This window comes from Rutilus rutilus (assembly GCF_951802725.1).
Source record: "Rutilus rutilus genome assembly, chromosome: 10".
In the NCBI taxonomy this organism is placed as follows: Eukaryota; Metazoa; Chordata; class Actinopteri; order Cypriniformes; family Leuciscidae; genus Rutilus; species Rutilus rutilus.
In genome coordinates, this window is record NC_140215.1 from 24,426,282 (window position 1) to 24,452,926 (window position 26,645).

A 26,645-nucleotide genomic window follows, 5' to 3' on the forward strand; every position below is an offset into this window, starting at 1 on the left:
CTAAAGAGGCTTATATATCATGAAAATATGCATTTGCACAGGAATCATAATCACAGGAAACAGTGAATCAGTTTGACATTTCTGCATCTTGATGATTCTCACGCACATGGACTAGCAGACATAAAATGTACACTACTCCTCACTGAACTTTACCACAAAAGTTCAGTGTAGAGATGCTTAGAGTCATCTACTTCTGTCTGTCCAATCACCCAGGTTCACTTATTAGGCCAATAATTTGAATATGGCCTAGAAAATATCTGGAAAACAATGATTTTTTTTTGTAATAGTGTGCAAGGATGTAAACTGCAGTAAACAAAAAACAAGTTTTCCCTCTTCAAAACGTTTTTGAAAAATTTGACCAAGATGATATCCTGAATGTATTGGTGTTACTGCAGAGCAAGCTGGATACAAAGGACAAAGCCTGCTCTATATGAGTGAGGAACCTCTGAGAAACAACAGCAGGTTGTTCAACTGCCTCACTTGCCAGGATGCAGAAAAAAGCCATTAAAGTCAATTAAGAGGAAAATCAGGCTAGAAATGAATTATCCAGCCCTCTAATCTCATCATAGCCATGTGGTGATCAAGAGGGCAGATTATCACTCGCAAATTACTGCTGAGTTCAACTGCTCTCCCACGGGTGGCCATTTTGTTTAAGGTCAAGGTGAAAACGAAAGTTAGCACAGTTTCAAATTCATGGAAAGAACAACTCGTCATTGCTTAAGCCAATTTTGTGGTGGTTGGGATGCTCTTAGTTTTCTCTGCATATTAAGGCGGCACATTAGAAAGTATTGTAGCATCCAAAAATGACCCACTTCACCTAGACCCTACAAAACAAATGTCACAAACATAATTTCCCATACACTTCATTAATAGGATATTGAATCCATTCAAGGGCATCTGATAAATAGTTTTTAGTGCCAGTATGAACATACATGTTGCCTCTATTGATGAATGAGAGAACAAAAAAGTCTCCTGAATGCAAAACACAGATCATTCACAGAAGACAAGTACATTCTTTAATTTTTACATCAAAAACAAGTAGAGAAAACAGTTTTATTGGAATATTGCCCATAGCCATATTTTAAGAACTTGTGCAACAACTTCTCTGGTTTCTCATTGAATAACCAGCCCCAGATGCATGATAGACAGTGTCTTTTTCCTCTATCCATTGTTCAAGCACAACTTAGAACAAAGCATATAGATTTCCCCCTCAAGAAAATCTGAGTGGCACTGGCCACTCATTAACACAGAACGGGTGACAGCCACAGGCCACTTTCATACATCGTTTTACTGGAAAATTTTCCAGAACCATAGTGTTTGGAGTTAGAAACTCTTTGGTTTTGCCAATGTGGAAACATGATCTGATTAAACATTCAAACTGTGTTAGTTTGTGGTGGGTACTCTGAGGACGACCACATACTCTGGAACAGTTAGCTTCATTAAATCAAACAGAAGTAGAGTGCATTTCATTGCCCAGTCCCAAAAGACGCACTTTATAAAGACTTGAATTACTCCGGCTTTCAGCTTTAGGAAGGGTTGTGTCCAATTTCCACATTCCAATTTAATTTGAATTGCAATTGCAATTTTGAATTTAAGGATGTAGGATTGAAAGAAATACATAAACTGAATTTATTAACTAGAAAAGCAAGACAAACTTTGTTGGCGTGACAGGCTTTTAAGTTTTGATATACAAGTTTAAGTTTCGTATAAAACAATGTAAGGAGAACGAAGTTTGAAGTAATACAGGCTTTAGGACAGACGGACAGACAGATAGAGATAGATAGTCAAAACTTTGAAAGGGAACCAGTTCTTCAAACTGAATTTCTGATTGTCGTGTCTGTTAAGTCCACAAGACCACACAATGTCCCATTTGTCATTTTGCGGTCATTACGTCACTCCAAACTACTACCCAAATGGCACCCTCAGCCTTCACGGCACTCCTCCCAGTCTGACTACTGACGTGTGCTGACTTCTGCAATCAGACGAAAGTTACACAGCCACTTATATGGTGAATCAGCATCAATTTCCACCTGGCAAAACCACATACACAGATGTCTATGAGGTTTGTTCTAAAAACCAATGCGTCTGGACATTTAAGGGGAAAGCTAGACCAGATCTTCCTGACAGCCCTCCAAGATCTCCGCGTCTGGCTTCTAACTCCCTGATGCTGCTGAGTTTGGACAGCAGGGTGGATGCAATGGAAGGGCTTACTGACTTATTAGGGTTTCCCCAAGTCTAATGTCTCATTCCCTGCTTCAGCTTCATGGTTTGCATGGCCCCCAGAGAGGAAAAGATGACAATGGTTGGCTTTGGTCTGTGGCAGAGCAGTCATTCCAGCAGACAGGAACCTAAACGCTAAAGCTGCTCATTGTTAAAGCCCTCAGCTGGGTCTCATGACACCTTGTTGCTAATTTCGATACCTGCTTTTACATTTGAACTGGGATTCAGAACCAAAATCAAAGGATCACACTACATCCTGTCCCTCTTACGCCCAAATCAACCTTGACTTTGTAAGAGCTGCTACCACGATACGCACAGCAGTACCGCGAGATATGAGGTCAAAATCCTGCTGAGGAAAAACACACAAGGGATGGACCACATCTTGCTCAAACCACAACTGAAGAAACCCAGTGAAATCCAGCACCCGACTGGAGAATATTAAACAAATATTCTCCGCTAACCTTTCAAGGAAAATATTTCACTACTGGCAATGGGTTTTATGAAAGTGTGACTTGAAAAAATAAAAGAGTTACGGGAAAACTGTGTATTTTTGGGATATTTTCTCATTGTGTGAACAGAAGATGCAGCTGTTGACGTGTACTAGAGACAGACCTGGATTGTGTCCCAGTTTAGGAAAGGAAACAGCGGCTGGTCCTCAGAGTAAGAGAGAGAAACTCTGACAGATTTGTGAGGTTAGTTTCTCATGGACGGCATCATTTCTCTCAGTGGGAACGAGAGCGAGAGCATGAGGACAGTCCTAGTAAATACCGCCAGCATTGACTCCTGGCTGATGTCTATCCCTCATTAGGACTGAAGCAGTTAGGCGGCAGTTGGAGAATTATCATACCAACTGCCTTACAGGCCATATAAACAGTCACAAGACTACATATATATTTTTGGATGCTATTTAGATGCCTCTCCACGGCTCATTGGTTGCCTTCTCAAGACTGATTCCATAAAGAGGCCTTTGAAAACATGAACAGCCTGGCTTTTTAATCCCGAAGCCCATTTGCCTACATTTTTCACTAGATAAAAATAGTTTATGGAAACATTAAACACTGCAGGCAACACATAATATAATTGCGTGTTACACAGATAGTGTGGTGTGCATCTTATCTCAACATCTGAGGAATGAGCAGCACAGAACACGCAAGACAGTAACAGTATTTGCCTTTAAGCCTTTTAACTTCCTGTTTGCTATCTTCAGACTTCCATATAAATGTATTATACACTTCAGCATTTATTATGCATTTGCCATGCAGACGCCTTCATCCAAAGTGACTTGCAGTGCATTCAAGGTATATATTTTCTCAGTATGCCCTGGGAATCAAACCCATGACCTTGGTGTTGTTAGCAGCTGAGCTACAGGAATGATTCCAAGATGGCACAGAATCGTGGGTACAAGTAACTTCTAGAGGACACACACACATTTGTTTTGTTCCAAAACCTTGTGAGCTGCCTACGTAAGCAGTATTTTAAGGCATCATTTTAAGGCATTAAAGTCACACTCCCAACATGAAGAGGCAGCATAATTATACCGCCTACTAAGATACAATTTATATGGCTAGATTCTAAGGCAGCATCATTACATCTTACCCATTATTTTATCAAAGCTAGTCTTTTTATTTCATTTACAATCTGCATTATTTGGAATAATAATGTTTCCTTTGTTAAAATGAACTATTTTACCCAAAATTTGCACACGCCACCAATAGCTTAGCAATATGCTAACATCAAATCTTTATCTGTTAGGATGCTGCCTTAGAAGGAAGGTTCTTGTGTAGGCAGCAGACAAACGAGGCAGCTCACTGGGTTTTGGAACAGACCCATTTTTATGACACAAATACTGACAAATGCCAAGCCTTAATTTCATCTGTACGTCAGAAGTACTCACAAGTGAACTTGCGGTCACTGAGACCACTACACCACAGTCAAGCCTGAGCAATGCAGTCACTGAGTCAGCACTGAAATTCATGGAGTGGCCGAGCAGTCATCAATCAAAGTCTATACATACTCTATATCAGCCCTACTGTAGTCCTGTAACACACTCACACTGAACAGTAATGAACCAGTAAACACTGCAACTCTTTGCATATACAAAAGAAGAAAGAAAAATAGTTATGACATCAGCGGTAGGATACCCTGGCAGAGAAAAGCTAAAACATTTACTGGAAAAAAACAAAAGGCCCGTAAGAAAACCCAAACAAAATGATTTGCTTGTGTGGCAATAGCTGAACGGTTCTGGTTATGGAACAGTCCAACCAAAGACATCCCAATCCAAATCTCTTATTCATTTCTCTCTGTTTACCGGGAACATCCTTGTGGGTTGATGGAGTGAGATAGGTAGGGGTTCATACATGTCCATAAAAGGGCTAAATCTGAAAGCAAATGAGAGGCAGCTGTAACAATAGGCAGTCATAATGTATCTGTCATGAGGAGTATTATTTATATCCGTGGTGCAGACTACATTGCAGTCACAGAATAGGGTGTGGAAACTTCAAGAGAGAGAGAGAGAGAGATTGTGTGTATAGTCACATGATATGGCAAATTCTCTCATGTTCCCTTCAGTCAATCGTCATCGTTTCCTGGATGCAATCTTCAGGCCTTTAGGTAGTTCAAAACCGTTTCATCGTGCGAAAACTGCAGCTGATAACTTTGTTTTGCTTTGACGCAGTGTGTGTTTGTTCCCTTCAGTAGCAGAATAATTAGCACTGAATAAATAGATAAATAAGCACAGACGAGCAAACGAATAAATGCAGTGTCGACCTTAATGAGCAGGCTCGTTAGATTGGGTGATTGCTGTTTGGAGTTAGTTTAATTCGATCTGCCTCTCTAATCCCACAGCCTGCGATGCTTCATTGTTCACCGCAGCTCTTACAAAAACAGACGTTAGCTCATTTGAATTTGAGAGGTATAACTATTGATCTCACACAAAGGGAATTACTGTGTGTTCTAAGTGAAAACAAATTACGCTGGTTTGTCCCAGTCCTAATAATGAAAGGCACCAATGTATTTGGTGGAAGTTTCTATGAATCCTGACTAAGAATGTTAAATTCTGTATTGCTGAATCAAGGCAGTATAGAGAGATACTGGGACAGTTATCTACTCCAAACAAGGGAAAGGTAAAAGTAATGTGAATGCAAGGTTCAAAATGAACTTTCTGCCACACCTGCCAATGCCTAAAATGAACACTTGCCAAGCGGCTAATGCGAAGAAAAAATCTGTGTAGGTGAGTATATAAAACGGTGTCAATTGCCAGTTGGAAAGGTAACATTTTATGAATTCTAACAATGCAATGTTGTGAGAGAATGAAAGTGAACAAACGTGAACGACGCTCGTGATTCAATTTAAATATTCAAGCAAAAACGAGAGCTCAATTCAATATTTGCGTGCTGTGAGGAAAGTTTTGTGAGCGGAAACGTCCGAAGCGCGCCCAGAAAGCCATGTCTCAGATAGTGTGTGAATACTGAATTGAGGTCCCTTTAACTACTTCTTGAACTTGAATGGTCAAATTCACACTAAATTTAGTCAAAATGCCCGTCTTGGCGAGTATGCTAGTAAACATAGTCGGCTGGCTTAAGTGCACTTAAACGGAAGATAAATACAATAGGTACAGTATCAGTATATTGGATCCGTGCATTAGTCTTAAAGAGACAGCATCCTACTAATCCTGTTTTTATTGTTAATCAAACAACAAAGGACAAAGAAAAAAATCACTCACTGCTCCACTGTTATTTTACAGTTTATTCTGTGTTTCTAGTTATTAGTTATAGCTGTGGTATCGAAAATGGAATAGAGCATTGTCAATTTTTTTCTGGTACCAAAAATGTTGGTAACACTTTATAAACAGTAATATTAAACTATTAGTTTATTCATTGTTTATATATTGTAGTCTCAACATTGTTAATATATTAATAGGCTACATATAAATAGTGAGTTGTCTATTCATTGTCCCTGTAATAAACACAATTATTATTGTTTAATTAGCTCTTAATAAAGGAACTGGTCATTGGTTATTAGGAGTAAATAGTTCTCACTTTCGATTAGGTCATGGAAAATGTGAAAATGCCATTAAGTAAGAGCTTTAAACCAACCCTTATTTGACATTAATTGATTTCATATTCAGTGTTCCTTAAAATGTTTACAAATACATTAAGCACACACACAAACGCACACACATGCACACACACACACACGTTGGCATATGTGGTTTACAGGTTTTTCAATCGAAAAAAAAAAGAAGACATTTTCCCATTTTCCGTGACAATCTAAAGTGAGAACTATTGACGGTTAATAAATTGTTAACAAAGCATAAAAATAAATAATAAAACTTTACACATGAGCTAATTAAACAAAAATTGACAGTGGCAATGAATGAAGAACTCACTATTTGTATATAGCCTATTAATATTTTAACAATGTAGAGTCTACAATATATTAACTATGAATGAACTATAAACTAATAGTCTGCAAATCATTTGTAAGTACTTTATTACTGTATACTTATTGTAAAGTGTTACCAAAATGTTTTGCGGTTTCCACAAAAATATTAAGCAGCACAACTGTTTTCAACATGAATAAAAATAAGAAATGGTTCTTAATCACCAAATCAGCATATTAGAATTATTTCTAAAGGATCATATGACACTGGAGACTGGAGTAATGATGCTGAAAATTCAGCTTAGTAATCATATTAATAAATTACAGTTTAAAATATGTTAAGTTATTCTGAATTGTAATAATATTGCACAATATTACGTTTTTTTTTTGATCAAATAAATGAAGCCTGGGTGAGCAAGGCTTCTTTCAGATTTTTTTATTTATTTTTTTATCCTACCGACCTCAAACTTTTTTAGTTAGTGTATACATTTTGTACCTAAATAAATGGTATAAATAAGCTGTTCTGTTTTTCTGATAATTGACTATTCAACTTAAACCAATTCCTTATAAAGTTACCATCCACTGCTGGGTTTTCAATTACTCTAAAACCAACTTTGACATCCATTGGCACCTAGCGAGTGGTAATTTTGGACCCAGTGTGATGGTGAAAGTGGTGTGTGGGTTTGATGTCTTACTCTGTGTTGGTCGTACTCGGGTCCTCTCCGTCGGGCCTCCAGTTCCTCATAGGATGGAGCTGCTCCCTCTATACGAGCCTGAAGATACTCCCTCCTCAGCTGCTGGATACGGTCCATACTGCTGAAAATAAATAAATAAATAAATAAATAAATAAATAAATAAATAAATAAACACAATCCACTTAGCATAAATATTACATTAATACAGAAATATGATGGTATGACATAATGGCTAAAGATCTGGGCTGGTAACCAAAAGGTTATAGGTTCAACAAAGACTGTCCGTAGTTGCTGTAGATAAAATATTCTAAATGCCTACTAAATTAAATTAAATTATTAAATAATTTAAACAATAACATCATTGACATAACATAGAAGTGATTTATCCTCATTCGGTCAATCCTGCACGGGTGGAGGTTGGTCTACTTAATTGATGAGTTTAGTTTTTTGTTTTTTAAGATGGTGTATTAACATAGCTCAACTCAAAAAAAATAAAAAAAAATAAATAAAATCTTAAGATCCTTGCGTTCAGATCCACTTAGTGAAGCTCCAACTATCCCTTGCGACATCTGAACCTGTAATCTTTTGCTTACCATGCCAGATCTTCAAAGACAAGGCCCCACTACCCCCTTACATCTACACACAGTCTCCTACGCATGAATACTATTTCCCAACATACACATTTATAGACTAAGCTAACACACAACCGCTCAACCCTAGCCCACTCACACCCATCCAGAACAAAGAGCCACTATTGATTTGACCTACACATCATGTGATGGATAAAAATCAAGAAGCCCAGTTTATCAGACTGCTGATATGTCCGGATTGTAGCCACTTAAGAACAGTGCGGTAGCCCAGGCTACGGCTCTATCATCGGCACTTATCAGAAACGACACAGTGATGGAGCTAAAGCAGAAAAAAAATAATCAATTCTGTCAAAGATAATCAACAGCCCTTTGTTACAAGCCCATTTCATATCTAGCAAGAATCACCTAATCACACACACGCAGAGAAGATTCAGCATGACGTCGTCATTTTGAAAAAAGAGCTCCTGGTGCAGTAAAAAAAAAAAAAAACACACAAAAAAACAACAACAACCAGATATGATATAATTTAAACCTAAAATTCTTGTGTCCTTTCAAACCTGTATGACTTATTTTACTCTGTGGAACATAAAAGGAGGTATAGCATAATGTTCAAGCGGTTCTTTCCATACAAACAAAGTGAGTGAATGAAGACCAAACTGAATATTAATGGTAAAAAAAAAAAAAAAAAAAAAAAAAAAAAAACCATCATAAAAGAGGCTTGCTACAGTTTTCTGAAGCCACATGATAGCTTTGTGTGAGGAACACTGAAATTTCAGTTATTATTCACTAAATATCTTCCCTGTAACTGCAGTGCACTAAAAAAATATATTGTTCGTTGTTGACTTAAAGAGATAGTTCACCCAAAAATGAATTCTGTCATCATTTCCTCACCTTTGTGTTGTTCCAAACCTGTATGAATTTATTTATTCTGTTGAACACACACAATAAAGAAGATATTTTAAAGAATGTTTGTTATCAAACAGTTGATGGTAGCCATTGACTTCCATAGTAGTAAAAAAAAAAAAAAAAACTATGGAAGTCAATGGGTGCCAACAACTGTCCGGTTACCAACAGGGTGAGAAATGGAGAAATGGTGGTGAACCTTTAACATTTTGAGTTCACTGAAACTAAACATTTGAATTAATACAAAGAAAGAGATTGGTTTACTCAACAGAAACTCAAAACACTGTTATCTAACCACCATTAGTGAATCTTAGTCTCCTTTTGTGTTCTACAGAAGAAAGAACATCATATGGGATTTGAAAGACATAAGGTGGGAAAATGATGGCATAATGTTGGTTTTTGGATGAACCATGCCTTTAATGCCATTCTACTTGTCCAAAGCTCAATAAACATCTCTGCCTTTCCAGACACAGCAAAATGATGCCCTTATCAAACGTTCAAGAGGGGAATGTGTGATATTTCTCTTGCTCAAATATTGTGTTGTGGCACAGAACTGTAGAAGTGTGACTTGGGAGATAAAGTCCTGTCAGTCATCTCACAGCTTCTAACACACAAACACCAAAATCAATCTCTCAACGCTCGGCTAACACAAACACAACCTTTCCAGGACTGTTGCTTCCCATTGTCAACACACCAAGCAGAACAGCCATGTCCACCATCTCAGTGAGGGGTAAATGCAGCGATCGGACGCTGTGGGTGAGGATCCTATCATAAACATCACGCATCACACAGTCATTTTTTAGGACATCAACCCCTGGGGCTCAATGCCAGCTGCTATTGTACTATGAATGTGCAGCTGAAAATAAATGGCAGCAGATCAGAATGAGAGGGAAAAACATTTATTGTGTGCACAATAAAGAAATTGTTTTTATAACCTAGATAAAATATTAAATAATAGTAAATGTTGGATAGGGCTGCCCCCCAATAGTCGACTTAACGTTAGTTGATGAGAAGGAAGCTTGGTTTAATCAGTCGGTTAGGTGACAGTTCACTAACAGAGCTGCTCCATGCGGTAACATGTCGGGCAGAAAGTGGGAACAGTTCAAGAGAGTGAAGAATGACCACAAAAATGTGTCAAGCCACCTTACACATGACTTATTTAAAACATGTAAGTAGTAGCCAAACGTTAGCCACTTTACATGGCCGCTCAATCTATTGGTAATGTACATAATGTATATTTATTTTGTTTGTGTTCGGACCGTCTTTTGATGTTAAGGCTATTTGTCTATTGGCCTGATTATGTTTACACTACTATTGTTTTAGTTTGCTGTATATTTATTTATTCACTTGTTTATAATTTATATTTATGTCCTACATTTGAAAAATATTTGTGTTAAATAAAAAAAAAAAAAAATTAATATAAGGTTTTGTATTATATATTTATATATTATATTTATATTATAGGTTATTTATTTTATTCTCAGAAGAAAAAAAAGAATGATATATATATATATATATATATACATATGAGAAAAGTTCATGCAATGTTTGACGGTGTTGCTGTGGCAAGGTTTATGCGCGCACTGGAGCGCTTAATGTAAATTTTAAATGCTCATTATTATGGTTTCGTATTTTTCCCATGACTAATCGCCTAATGGCTTAAATTAACGAATAACAGTTGACTAGGAAAATCTTTAGTGAATGAAAAACCTTCAACCAAAAATAAAAATGTCCAAAAAATACAAAAATCATGTTCATGTTAGTTCAAAGTGCATTAACTAATTTTAACAGATACTGTGGTTTCACTTTATTTTGATGGTCCCTTTAACACATTCTGTTGACTTAAATGAGAGTTAGTAGACATAGGTGCAACGTTACTCGTTGTATTTATAGAGTATTAATAGAGTAGAGTATTAGTAGACTGGTAGGGTTAAGGTTAGAATAAGTTGACGCACTTGTAAAGTTACATATTGTCAGTAGAATGTCTATTGGGGAGCATCACAATAAACAGATATTAAGCAGACAGTCTACTAATACTCTAATGAGAGGTAATTGAGGTGTAGTTGCAAAGGTACTTATAGTCAACAGAATGTTCAAAAAGGACCATCAAAATAAAGTGTTACCGATATTGCTTTTGATCTTACAACTGTGAATATTGAGAAATGTTGTTCAAGTATTGTTCATTGTTAGTTCATGTTAACTAATGTAGTTAACTAATGCTAACAAATGAAACCTTATTGTGAAGTGTTACCCTGAAATAAACAAGTTAAAGTACTAAAATTACAAAAATAAAAAATAAAACAAAAACAAATAAAAATGATAAAAATCACATAAAATCACTGAAAATATAATTAAAATGAAAATAATAATAATAAATACATTCAAAGAGAACTAGTTCAAAATATTAATAAATGCTATAATAGTATAACAAATATTAAAGTAACATTGATTGGTCCAAAATCCCACACAACACTTTTTTTAGTTAATGATCTGTAAGACTGGGACTTTTATTAGTGCTGTTCAAGGATTCGAGTAAATTTTTTGACATGTGAGTATAAAGTGTTTTAATATATAATATATGGTGTAAAAACGTCTGAGTGCTGCCCTCTTCAGGTTGAACGGTGGCTACTGCAGTTGAATTTTCCTACTGGAAGTTGTGGTGCCACGTGCCGTAAGCAGGTACGAGCTCACCATGCCCTTGGCATAGGTTGTTCCGTCAAAACCACTGTAGCGAGTCAGGAGTTGGAATAGCGAGTATTGAAAACAATCAGAATAGTGTATATTAGCATCTAGTTAGCATAGCATTTATATAGTTATTTAGATTATTTCGTGTAGCCTAGGTAGTTAATTAGCATAGTTGTTAGTGTAGTATTGTTAGAAGCTTAGTTAGTTAGTAGCATAGTATTGCGAATACTAGTCACACAGACATAAGCAATATATCTATATAAACATTTAAGTCTCTGCTAGCCTAGAAATCTAGACGCACCCTAGCGGCAGCAAAATTGATTTTTCTTCCAGGGTAGTCTAGCAACTCTCCGTTGACTTTCGAGCTGGAAAAAACAAACTCTGGTCAGGCCAATCACATCGTGTATAGAGTCGGTGGGCGGGCCTAACATAATGACGACAGAGTTGTGACGGTTCCGTGTGAATTCCCTGCTACTTGAAAACAAAGAATGGCTGATGACGAACAGCGGTCTTTCGAATTGTCTTTGGCCACGACTCTGGAGGACTTGGAGTTAAAGCGGGGCTCAGTAGTTTCAGGATTTCTTCGCTGTATTCTTGCTTTTTGCTCGCAGGTTTCTCTCTAGAGCTCCCCCCACAGCTTCGGAAGAGATATTTGACAACACTGTTGTAAAAACTCGTTGGCGATTCCTCAGACACCAGAGGCTAGTAGATCAACGACATCAAAGCAGATGGGACATTCTTTAAAACGTGTTCTTCATTCAGGTTCGAACAGCGTGAGGGAGCGCAATAATGACAGCATTTTAGCAGATTTCTTTTGGCCGTAAAGCAATTGTTTACATCGCGAGACCTGATATCACGCGATACTTCCTGACACGGCGGCCGGCGTCCCGCCGGCTCAAGGTTGCAAGTGCGGATTTTCCGCTCACGGGCACCAGGGGGGTGCGAAACGACCACCATTCAACCCGAAATAAGTAATATAACCATTCCAATGACTCCGAAGCTGTTCAGTTAAGGTAAAAAAGTTACTTAGATCACCTTTAAGCTTTTCTTTGAGAAAAGAACAAAGAACGGCACTGTAGTCATTCTTAAAAAAGGAAGATGTGTTAGTAGTTTTGCCGGCCAGATATGGCAAAAGTTGAATCTATCACCTAACGTTAGCTCTGCTGTGGGGAAAACGCTCTGGTTGGTTTAAGCGCTGTCCTATTGCGTGCAGAGGCAATTTGAAAGACAGCCGTTTATCCCGCCCTCGGATTGAGCAGTGTCTTTGGTGAGTTGCCAGACCTAACATCTTGCTTAGGTCTGGCTTGCCAGGCTAAGTCTCTGCTATAAAAATATCCAATTCAAAACGAAAACAAATATTCTCTGTTTATTTAATCTATATGAAAAGATAGAGATGTCATTCGTTCTCATGGCAACTCATTATCTGCTAATGTGAACATGCCTACTGAGAGCGCGCTATTGAAATGCGGATCTCAGGTGCACGCCAGTGCCAGTGGGTGGAGTCAGGCTCTGACCAGGGGTTGAGTTACCCTTTAAACATCAAATGTGTTTTCAGAGAGGAAAAAAAAAAAAGACAAAAGTCGGTGTAAATATGAGTGCTCAACATGTAGTGAAATCTCCCTGAAGAAAACAGACTTGTTTTCACAATAAATCTAAATCTATACAACTACAGAACAAGTAGTACTTTCATCAAAAACAAGTGTGGGCTGACCACTCTACAAAATTCCCTCATTCTCCCTTTAGACGCAGAACACCAAAATTCAATTTATGTTTTTTTTAAAGCCCCGACCAATCAGATTATCTGAGAGAGAGAGCGACAGAGTGTGTGTGAGAGAGAAAAACTTGGAGAACAGAGGATGAATGAGACAGTGGAGGGATTAGATTAAGACAAAACAAATTAACATGTCTTTTTTTAAAAAGCTGGTTAGGCAGACAGCGCGAGTGCCAGGCATTCCAGAGGGATGATGCTGTGGGAACGGGCCAGAGAGCTGCGACCCGGCGGCCACACGCACGCTCAAGCTCCTGAACACGGGACGCTGGTGAACCCGTACAGTGAGGTCTCAAAACAAACCAACCGTCTATGCAGAAACACACACACACAACAACAAATGTCCCATTATGGATTAATAACACACTCACACAAAAAAACTAGCCGACCTCTCTCCATCAAACGCTGTCATAAACAGCGTTTTTCATCTGTTTTTCTTTCAGGAACAATAAAGATTCCTGTGACTCAAGCAGGCCTAATGTTGCTGCTGCAGTCCCGGAGGTGTTACTGTTAAGCACGCATTCAGACGTAGGCTACACACAAACACACACTACTCTTTTTTCCCCTGTTTTTCTTAGCCATGCAGCATACCACGACATCAAAGCCAACTCATGTTGTTTTAGGTCTCTGTCCAACTCATTTAAACCACATACACGTTGTAATACTTTACAATAAGGTTTCATTAGTTAACATGAACTAATAATGAACTGTACTTCTACAGCATTTATTAATCTTTCAACATTAATTTCAACATTTTCTAATACATAATTAAAATCAAAAGTTGTATTTGTTAACATTAGTTAATGCACTGTGAAGTAACATGAACTAGCAATGAACAGCTGTATTTTTATTAACTAACGTTAAGAAAGATAAAAAAATACAGTAAGAACAGTACAGTAACATGTTATTACTCATGGTTAGTTAATACATTAATTAATGAAACCTTATTGTAAATTGTTACCATAAACAGTACACATATACAAACATATAATACCTAACAATTTGCATTTTCATTTACAGAAAAACACAATTAACACTTTTGGTAAAATATATTGTTGTCAATCTATATTAACAGTTAACATACTATTCAGCTCCTTTTTAAGAAACAAAAATATGCGTAATTATTGGATTTGTCAATTCGCGTGAACTTGAGTGAATGTTTGTCAATTTAGTAGAGCTTCTATCAGGACCACTACTGTCAAATACGGTTGACAATTAGCATACAGTTAGGATTGGCGGTGTGGATCCATTCTGGGCGAGAACTCCCTGCGCATACATGCAGCCTAGCATGGATAAGAGCAGGGAGAGCAGCAATAACCCCCCTTGGGGTAAACAGAACAGAACCCACATGAATGTTTGCAAATATATTTAATTCAAGATTTTAAAGTACAACATAATTCGAGAATTTATTCTGATTCAAGGGGAATCAGAATGCCAAATCCTGACTGGGGGAAAGGAGGAGCTGGGGATGGAGGAGGGTAATTAGCTCCTGAGAAACGCGATAGCTGCTGATAATACTGAAGGAGCTTATATATATGTATACGGTGATAGGCGTCGTATTCCTATAGGTAGATGTGGATCAGCTGAGTCAGCTGATGCGAGCTTGACTAACGTGACCTGCCAGAACTGACGCTACGCTCGATATATGTTCATATCTAAAATAATACAGGATAGCAAAACATGAGATTTATTTACCCCTTTCTCAATAACTGCACACAAAATGCATATTTGCACTAATTCAAATGTAATAAAAACATCCCCCACAATTTATAGACTTGATCTTAACTGTGAAAAGATATTTTTCACTCTACTTTTTGATCTTTGACATAACCAATTTAATTAAAATAATTTTACATTGCCAATGCTTAAAAAATGTACAGTAAAATTGAAACCAATGAAGAATCAGCATTTTGTCTAATATCCAAAGTAACGTACTAGACATTTTAAGTGTTTTTCCAGGGAATCAAACCCATGACCTTGGGGTTGCTGTGGCCATGCTCTACCAGTTACACACCCCAACATGAACACGATTATTGATCGTATGGTGCCATGAACGAATTGTGGTATTTTCTTTATTATTTTTTTATTCTTGTTGTAACCAAGGCCATGTAGTAGGGGGAAAAAAAAAACACACATTATTGGGAAAAACATCACATTATAGAACCTCAGTGAGTTACGAACGGCATTTAATTTTCACTTCAGTATCAACCATAAAAAAGCCACACACACACACACACCAGCCACACAAAGCACTGAGGCATCAGGGCAAGAGTTGCAGTGCGGCACAGATCAGGGTGGACAGCAGAGGGTCAGACAGACAGAAGCTCATCTGGGGGGGGGCAGACGCAGAGTTATGCCCCTGTTACAACCCCTCCATTTTTCACTTCTCAATCTCAGCGATTGGAGAGCTGAGAGAATAGAGCGGGAAAGTGTAGCAGCATCCATCTTCTCTCCACCACACTCCCTCACGGCTACTTTACACAATTTATGAGGCACATAACACAAAAACGAGAGAAAGAAAGAGAGAACAGGAGATGAAATCACATGCAAGTCTTGATCCAAATCTTGTATTGATTGGAACAGTGAATAGGTCCATAAAAAAACTAATACATAAAATATTATGACCTTTTACAGCTAAATTGAAATTGACTACAATGGTGAGCGATAGCATTATGCATACAAACCTGCTGCGGCGGTTGTACTTCACTTTAATGGTGTCTGAAATGGGCCAATGCTGTTGATTTCTTGAGCGTGAGACTCTTTGTGGGACGACGTGCAAAACTGCAGGTCTAGACTAGCGCACTAATTCAAGTCACAAGATTAGTAGGGTCATGACGACAAATACAATTAGACAAGCAAAAAGCATCACCACCTTCTAAGTCTTTCTGGGAGAGTGGGGAATAAAGCGAGCAAATCCATTATTATTAGATATTAGAAACTTAAATCTGTGTTTAATCATGTTTTTGGATATGGAGACAAAGAGACCACAGGAGAATTACAGCATCGCTAGGAAATGTACTGGAGACCAGTGGTTTTACCACATATGCTCTTTATAATATTACATAAAATAATTTTTGGGTGCCTGACATGAAATAAAAAAGTGCTGTGGTGTGATGTGATGTGATATAACTAAAAAAATATTAAACCTTGTTTGGATTCTTTAATTACATTTAATTCTGTAATTATTAAATATGCAGTAAGCACATATTTAACCTCATGATCTCATATATGAGAGACATGGAATATTTATAATGTTAAATGTCACACTTGAGAATCATTTAAAAATCAACATTTGAAGGCAAAGTGTGATGAAATATGGTAAAAACGTACTAGCTACATGATCTAAAATAGACATATTTGTACATTTGAACATACATTTATTTAAATGAATGATCACAAAATAATGGTCTGCACTTCTTTTTCTCCTAATTTTTCTCCATTTCATTTTATATTAATTTACACAGGCATTTTACCTCTCACAGAACACTCTCTGACCATTTAGAAGTAAAATCACTATACATTATAAAAATCATTTTTCACCCTATGTCGGTAGAGCACAGTGATTTTATCTCTATTATTTATTTTAAATATAAAGTTAATTTATCCGTTTATTGCATTAACCACATGAATGATGAGACGTGGATCAAGACTGCAATCAGCTTCGAGCGACAACATTTCAAATAGAAGGATCTGAGAACACAAAACAGAATAAATCAGCTTTGCTCTAAAGGTATTTGGCAGTTGCACAAACCACATACACGCACACACCATAAAGCACCAAACATGTGCATTTATTTTCAGCCTGTGGTTCCCAAGCAAGCCATTTCCCCTGCAGTGCCTGGGCTCCGTATATGCTTTCAACACTCCATCATGTAGCCATCATATCCAGAACGCCTTAATTACTGCTGCCATTTTGACTGAGCACCCTCCTCACCCTCCAAATGAATAACACCATCAATGTTTAATAAGGGTCCTGCTCTAATCAAAGACACAGGCACACACCTCTCACTCAAATACACATGAGTGCACATACACTCACTCCCGAATATACACATAGCCTGCAGTTCCAAACATAATCATAAACTCAGCTGGTCACGCACAGAGGGAACCCAACATTAATATGGCCACAGGCTATGAAACAGGGGGAGATGGAGGAAGGGAGAGTGAGAGAATATGTTCAGAATGGCATATTACAATTCTAGCCATTTACTATTTTTGCAGTGTGGATACTTTGGATGGTATACAACAGTTCTGTATGGATGGAATGGATGATCTGCAAAATATTAAGGAATAGCATTTCCTGCAATGCAATGCGCTCAACCTTACAATCATTTTTAAGTGTGACAAATAGACCTACCAAAGTCATATTACTTGATATATTAGAAAAAAAACAAAAAAAACATTTTTACCAAAAATGCATTTCATCAAAAAAAAGCATCAAATTGTAATATTTCTGAAATAACTGTTTACTATTTGAATATATTTTAAAAAGTGATTTATTCCTGTGATGTAAAGCTGAATTTTCAGCATCATTACTCCAGTCTTCAGTGTCACATGATCCTTCAGAAATCATTCTAATATGCTGATTTTGTGGAAACTGTGATGCATTTTCTTCTATCGATGAAGATGCTGATCAAAAGAACAGACATATAATCATTTGTAACATTATAAACGTCTGTATAGTCACTTTTGTTCAGTTTAATGAATAAAAATATTCATTTATTTAAAAAGACAACAGCAACAACAAAAACTACCGACACAAAATTTTTGAAGGGTACAGCATACTACGATATAGATATGAATGATTTGGTTTGGTTTCAGTGAAATCCAGGAAACAAAATGTTGTTTTTATGTCAATATTTTTCAATGGGTCTTAAAATATGGAAATTTATAAATGTCATTATATTTTAGGGGATGCCTCATAAGAGGATCATCCTTGGAATCTAAAGAAAACCACTGATGTAGCACTGTTTAAAACATTTATTGCAGATTTAAAAATAGATTGTAAAAAAAATACCAGATCGTATACAGTGTAGTATACATACACACCGTGCAGTAAGCAGTGAGAAGGGTTCAGAAGAAGGGGAAGGGAAGTGGTGGGCGGCAGCGGGAATCAAATAAGGGCACTGGCTCTCCGGATAGCATTTCCTCTGATAAGCTGAGCCACAGCACCTGGTGACTAAGAAAGGCTTAATTTGCACTCTGCTCTTTCCCTCACAGAAGCTCATTCTACAGGAGTGTTACAAGAGAAAGTTCAATAAAGGGTAAAGATATTTATTTTCTCTCTCTCCTAGTGGCAGGGGAGCACGGCATTAACTACAGCCAATGGTATCGATTCCCTTGGGTCAGCGGCGTGTCTCTGTGTGACTGCGACGAGGGGGGAATTTAGTGTTCGGGCCGCGAAACAACAAGAGTTGCGATTTTATCTATTAATTTCATATACTCAAGTGACTGGGTAGTTGGCCGGCATCCCACGGAGGCTGAGAGATATTAAATGAATGGAGTCGTTAATAACGGACTAAGGGACCCTGCCTTAGTTAGATAGTTCAACCAAAAAAAACATCTGTTATCATTTACTCACCCTCATCATGTTGTTCTAATCTCATATGACTTCTGTAGAACATTAAAGGAGATATTTTGCAGAATGTTAACTTTTTCCCAATCAGCAGTTTTTATTTTATTAATTTTTTTTTAATTGTCCGTCACCGCCAGCGTTTTTGATATTTTCACAATAATCACATGGCCCCCAGAATATTTTGTTGATTGAATATCTGAACATGCAATATCAAAAGAAAGAACAAAGCATCCGCTTAAAAAAAAAGTGTCTAGCTCTATGCATTCTTTTTTTTATCAACACTTGAATGTGTGAAAGTTTTATAAAAAAAAAAGCTGAGATTTTTTTTTTTCCAAGTTCAGTAAATGTGCTAAACATATTGCATTAAACCTGTTTGATTAATATCAGCTTAATATTACATGTAATGAATTTTTGGTAACACTACTTAAAGCCTTTATGTATAATGCATTAAAATGGTATTCATAATGTATGTTATAATGCATTATATCTTTCCATAAATAATTGTAACCAAAGTTAAAATTCATTATAATATTTGCAGATTGCTTGTTTGTCATGTATTTTAATGCATTATACTTCCTAAAGGTGCGTTAAATTAATAAGTATTATAACTGTAGTTACAATTATTCATTAAACCTCGCAATGCATTATAAGGTGCGTTACAAGGCATAATGAATTAAAATACTGTTCTAATTATATATAAAGGCTTTAAGTAAAGTGTTAAAAAAAATTATATTAATAAAACTATAAGATGACCTTAGAAGACTTAAAAGGTGCACAGATTACTTTATTTTATTTTATTTTTATTTAGAAGCTGGACAGTCTCCGGTCACCATTCACTTTTATAATATGGAAAACCGCGGCATGAACATTCTGCTAAACATCTCCTTTTGTGTTTCACAGAAGAAATAAAGTCATAGGGATTTGGAACAACATGAGAGTGAGTAAATGATGACAGAATTACACAGAAACACGCACACCATGTGATATGTGCAGAAGATCTCAGTTCTTTCATCCTCCATCTCACCGCGTTCACATCTCTCTGTTCATCTAGTCACCCCGCAGTGAACAGTTTTCCCTCTTTGTCTCGACACAACCCCCTGCCAGGTCTGAGGGCGGCCTCCCTCTCTGTCTATTAACCGTTGTGTGCTGGAGAGAAACTTCAGGTCAGCAGATCTTAAGAGATGGATAAATGATGGTTTAAAGCTGAAGGGGCACACACAAATCCAACAGGCATGTCTGCTTTGGACAATAGAGACAGAGACATCAAGAGAAACGGCGAACAGAGCCATGTGGCACAGAGCAATCTATTCCTTCATCTTTGAAATGGACCAAAAAACACTGTCGGTCCTAAAAAGCAAGACGTGCTGCTGATTTACACGCTGTAAAACGAGAGACATCAATTTCTGACCTGGAGAGCTGCAGAACAGGACAGAAATGCTGGAATCGACACACACACACTCACACTAACGGGTACGCATGTCAAACACACTGAGGGCCGTCAGGGGGAATCTTGATGTAATCCACCAATTTTAATTCAGAGAAGCTCATTAGGTTGATAATCGGCATTCTTCTGTCAATCACACGCTTCCAAATCAAAAATCAATTCAATTCAAGCACTCTTTATCATGCCTGTTTAACACACATTATTACCGTATTAACCCAGGCAACAACGAGAGCCTAAGGACACAAAGATGCTTGAGCATAAAGGTATGAAAGGTCATGCAATACACCGAGGCATGATTAAACTCACAATATATACCAGCCTCGAGTAAACTTATTGCTAATATAAACTTACTACATAATTCAACAGTGACACATCCAGGGCTCTAGACTAAGACTAAAATTGTTGAAAATGTGAGAAAAAATAAAAATGTGTGACAACAATTTCAAATCTAGTTGTTATTTGTGACAGCCAATAAACCTTAATCAATTTTGCTGCACATAACAACAGTTTTGTTCAAATGAGAATGTGCAATTAAAGATGCATACAGTATACACAACAGAGTTTTGAAGAAGTAAATAAAAATAGTATTAAAAATATTATAATAATATAATATTATTGGTCATTGTTTAACAGGTACAGCTGTAAGTGCAACTTTTTTGAGTGACAGGTTGGAACTATAACCAACACAACATTTAGCATTTTTTCCTCCTCAAACAGGCAGAAATACATGGAAGCTTATTTCCGACACCGAATAAAACATTTTAAAATATAATTGGGACTTTTTATCTCACAATTGCGAGTTTACATTTTACAGTTTATATCTCGCAATTCTGACTTTGTAACACGCAATTGTGAGTTTATATCTCGCAATTCTGACTTTATGACATGCAATTGCGACTTTATATCACGCAATTCAGACTTTATATCACACAATTCTGACTTTATATCACACAATTCTGACTTTATATCCCACAATTCTGACTTTATATCCCACAATTCTGACTTTATATCCCACAATTCTGACTTTATATCTCGCAATTCTGACTTTAAATCTCGCAATTCTGACTCTATTCTGAGATGTAAACTCAATTTAAATAAACATTTTATTCAGTGGCAGAAACAAGCTTCCATAGAAATATGCTTTCAGAGCAGAGTGAGATTTATATGGCACAAATACAATTAAGATCACTATGAGAGTGACTTTGAGTGACAATCAAAAAAAAAAAAGTATGCTTAATAGAACTACAAAATGATCCTAGTTTGGTCTCTATAAAACGTCACTTAAATCGTCCCCACAAAACATACATTTTTGCAATAAGAAGCTTTGATCTCAACTGAAGTGTAGAAGTGAAGTGTAGTCTACAGAGTGCTTCTAAAATTTTGTCCTACATAGAGTTAATTTGTCAAAGGCTTCCTGGTCACTTTCTCTGTAGCGTCATTGTTGTTGAATTCACGGAAATCAAATTACCAAGTAAAATGGCCCGCGTTTCATGTTGATTCAATAGGAAGTTGTGCAGACATATAAAGAGTAGATAGAGTAACAGGTGTTTAGCTACTTAGCATTTATTTTTGCACAGCTGGAACGCTGTGTTGACCAATCAGCATCCCGGCCCTAAACTATCCAACAAATCAGCATTAAATCTGTTAGTGTCACATGGAATAATTCAATCATTTGCATCAGATGAAAGAAAGTCCACCCTTATTTCCCCAACCTGCTTATGAAACATGACCCGCATCACTCGGCAAGAAAGACGAGCAATTGTGAACAGGACCACGAGGCTGCAGATGCTGTAATGGACATATCCATGTTTGGACGAGGAGAGGAAAGGACCAAACCTATCAATTTCCCACAACTCTCCCCTCGAGTAATTTTGCGGCGGGCTTCGGCAGTCTAATTGGTGGACATTTTCAGAAATGAAATTTGACAACAAAAGACAACCCGCAATGACAGGCCAGCTCCCGGGCTCCCTAAGCAGAAGTGACGGCACTTTTTATATGCCATCTGCAATTGAGGAAATAATTAGAAGTATTTTGGCTGGTGTAACATTATTTAGACAGGCCATCAATGTTCTCCGACCCCTCCCGCGTCCTCTCGTTCGCAGGTGAAGCTCAATTTGTGCCTGTTTCATTAAAACACCAGTCACACCGGCTAAGCCTTTGTACTGCAGGCAGAGTGCATTCTGGGTAGGCAAATCTGTGTCTAAGAGTAAGACGGTAATCAAGTCTTCTATCCTCAACCCTCAATTCTAAAATTGTGCACCTCTGAAAAAGGTCTAAAAAAGAAAGAAAATAAAGCATTTCCCTTTCAGTTCAATCAAGCTGAGATGGAATAATGAGGTGAATATAATTTAAACCAATCTGTGATTTCTGCTTTTTAGAAATAAGCTTTCACATCCTCCTGTTTCTAAAAACAGAATAGCACAGTATGCAGTGGCATGACTTGTTGCTAAGCTACAAGATGCATCTAGAAGAAACCGCTAAGTGAATGCTTTGTGCGAGCGCACACACGTGCGCGTTTGAGTGTTCATGCTTTTTTTTTCTCCTATGTGCTTCAATGGGAGAGAGATGTGGAATTGCTTTTCTTCAATGAGTGACAGGCAGGAAGTTCTTGAACAAATATGAGTGGAGGAAATGCAGAATGAAAAAGGGGAAAATAGAATGAGGGAAGTGCATTGAGAGGAAGAGAAAAGATCAGGGGCGGAACGCATGAGTAGCACTTGTCCGGTTCTCCAGATTAGGCCAGATGAATCATAAGGAGCCAGAGAACCCACAAACCAGAAGAAACTTCCTGTATACGCTTTTATTCTCAGTCTTTCAACGACTATTCACATGGAGTCTGAACTTTAGGGGGCACACACACACACACACACACAAAAAAAAAAAAACCTGCACAAAAAGATTTCAGAACGAACAATAAACCTCAATGAACTTGTTATATAGTGCGTGTTTTTTTTTTTTTTTTGGAGGCTAAACCAGTTTTACTTCTTTGAATGCTAATCAATTCATTCGGGTATTCAACTTTTTTAGCAAAAAAAGTTGCCATCAGAGAATGTGCAAATCGTTGGCACATTAAACAATAAAATAAAATAAAACCTTTCGTAATGGTCAGCTGCACTGAACTTCTTATGTCAGTGCAAGTTGCTTTCAGTTAAAACAGCTCAAACATGTATTTTAGTCTGGGACTAGGCTTAAGCCTGGTCTGTGAAACCTGGGGTTACTTTTTTTTTTGTCAATATGTTATATTGTCAAGCTTGTTGTGACTTATGAACATCCCTTATGAGACTAGACTGATATTTGATATTGCTTCATTCAGATATCAAACCTTTTCAGATAATGAAAATTCAATATTGGACATTCTGTGAACAGTTTTGGTGGGGAAAATGGTCGACAGCTAGACCTGCAGTCATATATACAGTATATACACACACACACACACACACACACACACATATATATATATTAAGTCAATTTTTTTAATCTAAAGAACTATTCATCATTAGTTAGTTGTCAATTTGGCCTTTTCTAACACAGTTACCTACATTTCTTTCAGACACATTGAAAACACATTAAACCCTCATTGAGGGAGAGATGGTGAATAAAAGAGACAGAGAAGCGGTGTCAGGACAGGGAAGGGTTCGCAGATACGGGGAGACACTTAAGGGAGCGGGCTGGCACTCTTTAAAAGCAGCCGAACGCGCCTGCAGCTCTCATTCAGCTCAGCAGAATGGCTGATTAATTAACGGGCAGAAAAGCACTCCAGCACTCACACAACCAACACTAAAAGCTTTTCTTTCTCCATCTAGTGATTTCTATAATTATTTTGATGGTGAGGCTGCGCTCCAGGCCCCAAGAAAGCAGGGAAGGAGGAGGTGGAGGGTACATGTGGAGATAGGGAGGGGAAAGAGCCCTAAAGCCCGGGACACACCAAACCGACGCCAAAGAACTAGCGCTGATGAAAGCTTTTCACATGTGTTGTCGCCTTAGTCGGGGGAAAAAGCTGCACTTAAACACACCGAGAGAACCACAGCCGACTGTCAGCTAGAATGCGTGTTCTGCGCCTGCGTGTAAATGAGACAACGGTCTATTTCTGCAGATATAGTCATCTATATTCGTCATTCAAAAAGGGAAACCGACGTTGCTGGTTGCAGATACACAAACCGTACACAAAGCAGTGCGTGGTTACCATTGTGAATATCAAACCGGCTAAACACTTTCTTTATTCCACTCCGCTCATGTTAATGTTGAAATATTTACCAAGGAACACTCAGGTAAGATGACGTAACATTAGAACAGCCTTCAATCTGTACCGTTTTGACTTCTTTGCTGGCTGTTTTGCTATTATTCTCGTGCACTGATTTGTTCACTAAGCTGAACAGCCAATCAAGAGTTCCCTCCTTCACTGACGGCTCGACGCTGATTCAACATGTCGAATCGGCCTAAAAAAAGGACCAATTTCTGCCGATGGTGCAGAACACACTGAGTCGGCCGACGCACAAAAACTGCCCGACGGCTATCTGTCGGCTTGGTGTGTCCCGGGCTTAACAGTGTGTGTTTTTTTTTTTGGGCCAAATTTTTCAGTGAGGTTTCTGTCCACAATGGCTGCTGATGGGGGACGTAAGTAGACATTGGTAACCTGTGGAGTAGCTCTTGATGGATTTGCACCGTGTTTTGGATTGACCCTGGCGGGGTTACACTGAGGATTGGAGGACTGTTTGCTTAGTGCAGTGTGGGGGCTATTGTTCTCAAGCACATCCAGGACACGCCATTCAAACGGCGAGATAGAGTGCCGACTGGAGAGCTGGCAACCTTGTAGACCCTTTCTTCCTCTTATCAAACCGATTCCCCACTTTATCCTCACATGTTTGTCTATAAAAGTGTTTTTGGAGATGTGGAAGCAAAGGTTGCCAATCTCCAGCTCTCCGTTGGTCTCTATAGAACTCAGTCGCCCCTGTGCAGATAAGCGAGTCACCTGTTTCCCCCTTTCCTCTATATCTGGAGGGAACAATGATTATTTTTTAATTGGAGCGGAGCAGAGCTCTGGAGAGTCTGGTTGTTATAGTAACTTTCCGTGTCGAGTGTGGTGGGGTTGAAGGAGCAGCTCGCTGCGGACCCTTCTTCTCACAGCCAATGCCAAATAGCTCCTGCTCCCTTCTCTCTCATAAGGAGAACCTCAAGAGCCCCTCACTCTTTTCTCTCACCACATTCCCCACGTCCTTCACCCTCCACCTCTACCTCTCCAGAGCGCACAGAGGAGAGGAAGAACGGAGAGAAGGAAACAAATGTCTTTGTTATTGGCTGTTTAGATGATATGAGATTTATGTCTCGCAATTATTGAAATAAAAGAAAATTATTCCTGTGATGACAAAGCTGAATTTTCAACATCATTACTCCAGTCTTTAGTGTCACATGATCCTTCAGAAATAATTCTAATATGCTGATTTGATGCTCTGATTTGAACATTTCTTATTATTATCAGTGTTTCAAACAGTTGTGCTGCTTCATATTTTTGAAGAACATTTTAAATCTTCTGTAAAATTATAAATGTCTTCACCAAAAAAAAAAATACTTACTGACCCCAAACTTTTGTATTGTAGTGTTTGTATTAATTTATTCAACATAATTAATAAATTAATAGAATAACTTTAAAACACTTCTTTTGCAAAAAATAATGCTTTTAGTTTCTAAGGCATAAAGTCAAAAATGTCATAATTAAGATAAAGTTTTACATACTTTTATTACCCTTTCTTATAAAAAATAAAAAAATAAAATAAAATCAACAAAACTGCTTCACTCATTAATATTGTAATTATTAATGATATGAGTAAATATGAGTCATGTGGTACTTTTAAGGTGATGAGGCTGCTGGGCAACGTTGCCGTCAACAGGCAACCAGGTGAGACACAGGGCCCACAACTGATCTAAAGTATCCAGATAGAAGTTTATTGCCCATTCGCAATGGGAAAGAGCCCAAGCAACATTGCCCGGCAACATTGTTCAAAAAAGCTGCCCCGTCGTGTATCATCACCTTTATGAAACTTTTCAAAACCAAATGAAACCAACATGAATACAAAGAGTCCATTTTCAACAACCTGGCAGATGTGCTTTTAACTAGATATTTAAAATATATTTTTATTTTATTTTTTATTAATGCACACTCTTACAGTATATTGTCATTGACCCTTGCACTACGCAGTTCCTTATTAGGTTAACACTACTGAAGAGTAGCTCAGTTTTATTTACTTGCCAAATCCGATTTTAATTGCTTTTGTCACTTATTGAGTGGACCCAGGAAACACTAACGTAGAGGACTGTAGCTTAAGAAATTTTCCTGATTTAAACCTCAGCTTCAAAACGTCTACATCAAGTGTAATTGTGTCTGAAAGAT

General features: G+C 37.7%; 1 protein-coding gene across 3 annotated transcripts in view; it reads right to left on the reverse strand.

Moving 5' to 3' along the window:
• The window catches only part of pard3bb (par-3 family cell polarity regulator beta b), a 335,104-nt gene that overhangs the window by 43,313 nt on the left and 265,146 nt on the right, over positions 1-26,645 (reverse strand). For 2 of the 3 annotated variants that reach the window (XM_084421752.1, XM_084421754.1), the window contains one exon: positions 7,296-7,416. In XM_084421752.1, the coding sequence (XP_084277878.1) occupies positions 7,296-7,416 (121 nt within the window). The remainder of the gene's footprint in view (positions 1-7,295; positions 7,417-26,645) is intronic. The other variant, XM_084421753.1, reaches the window with a different exon arrangement.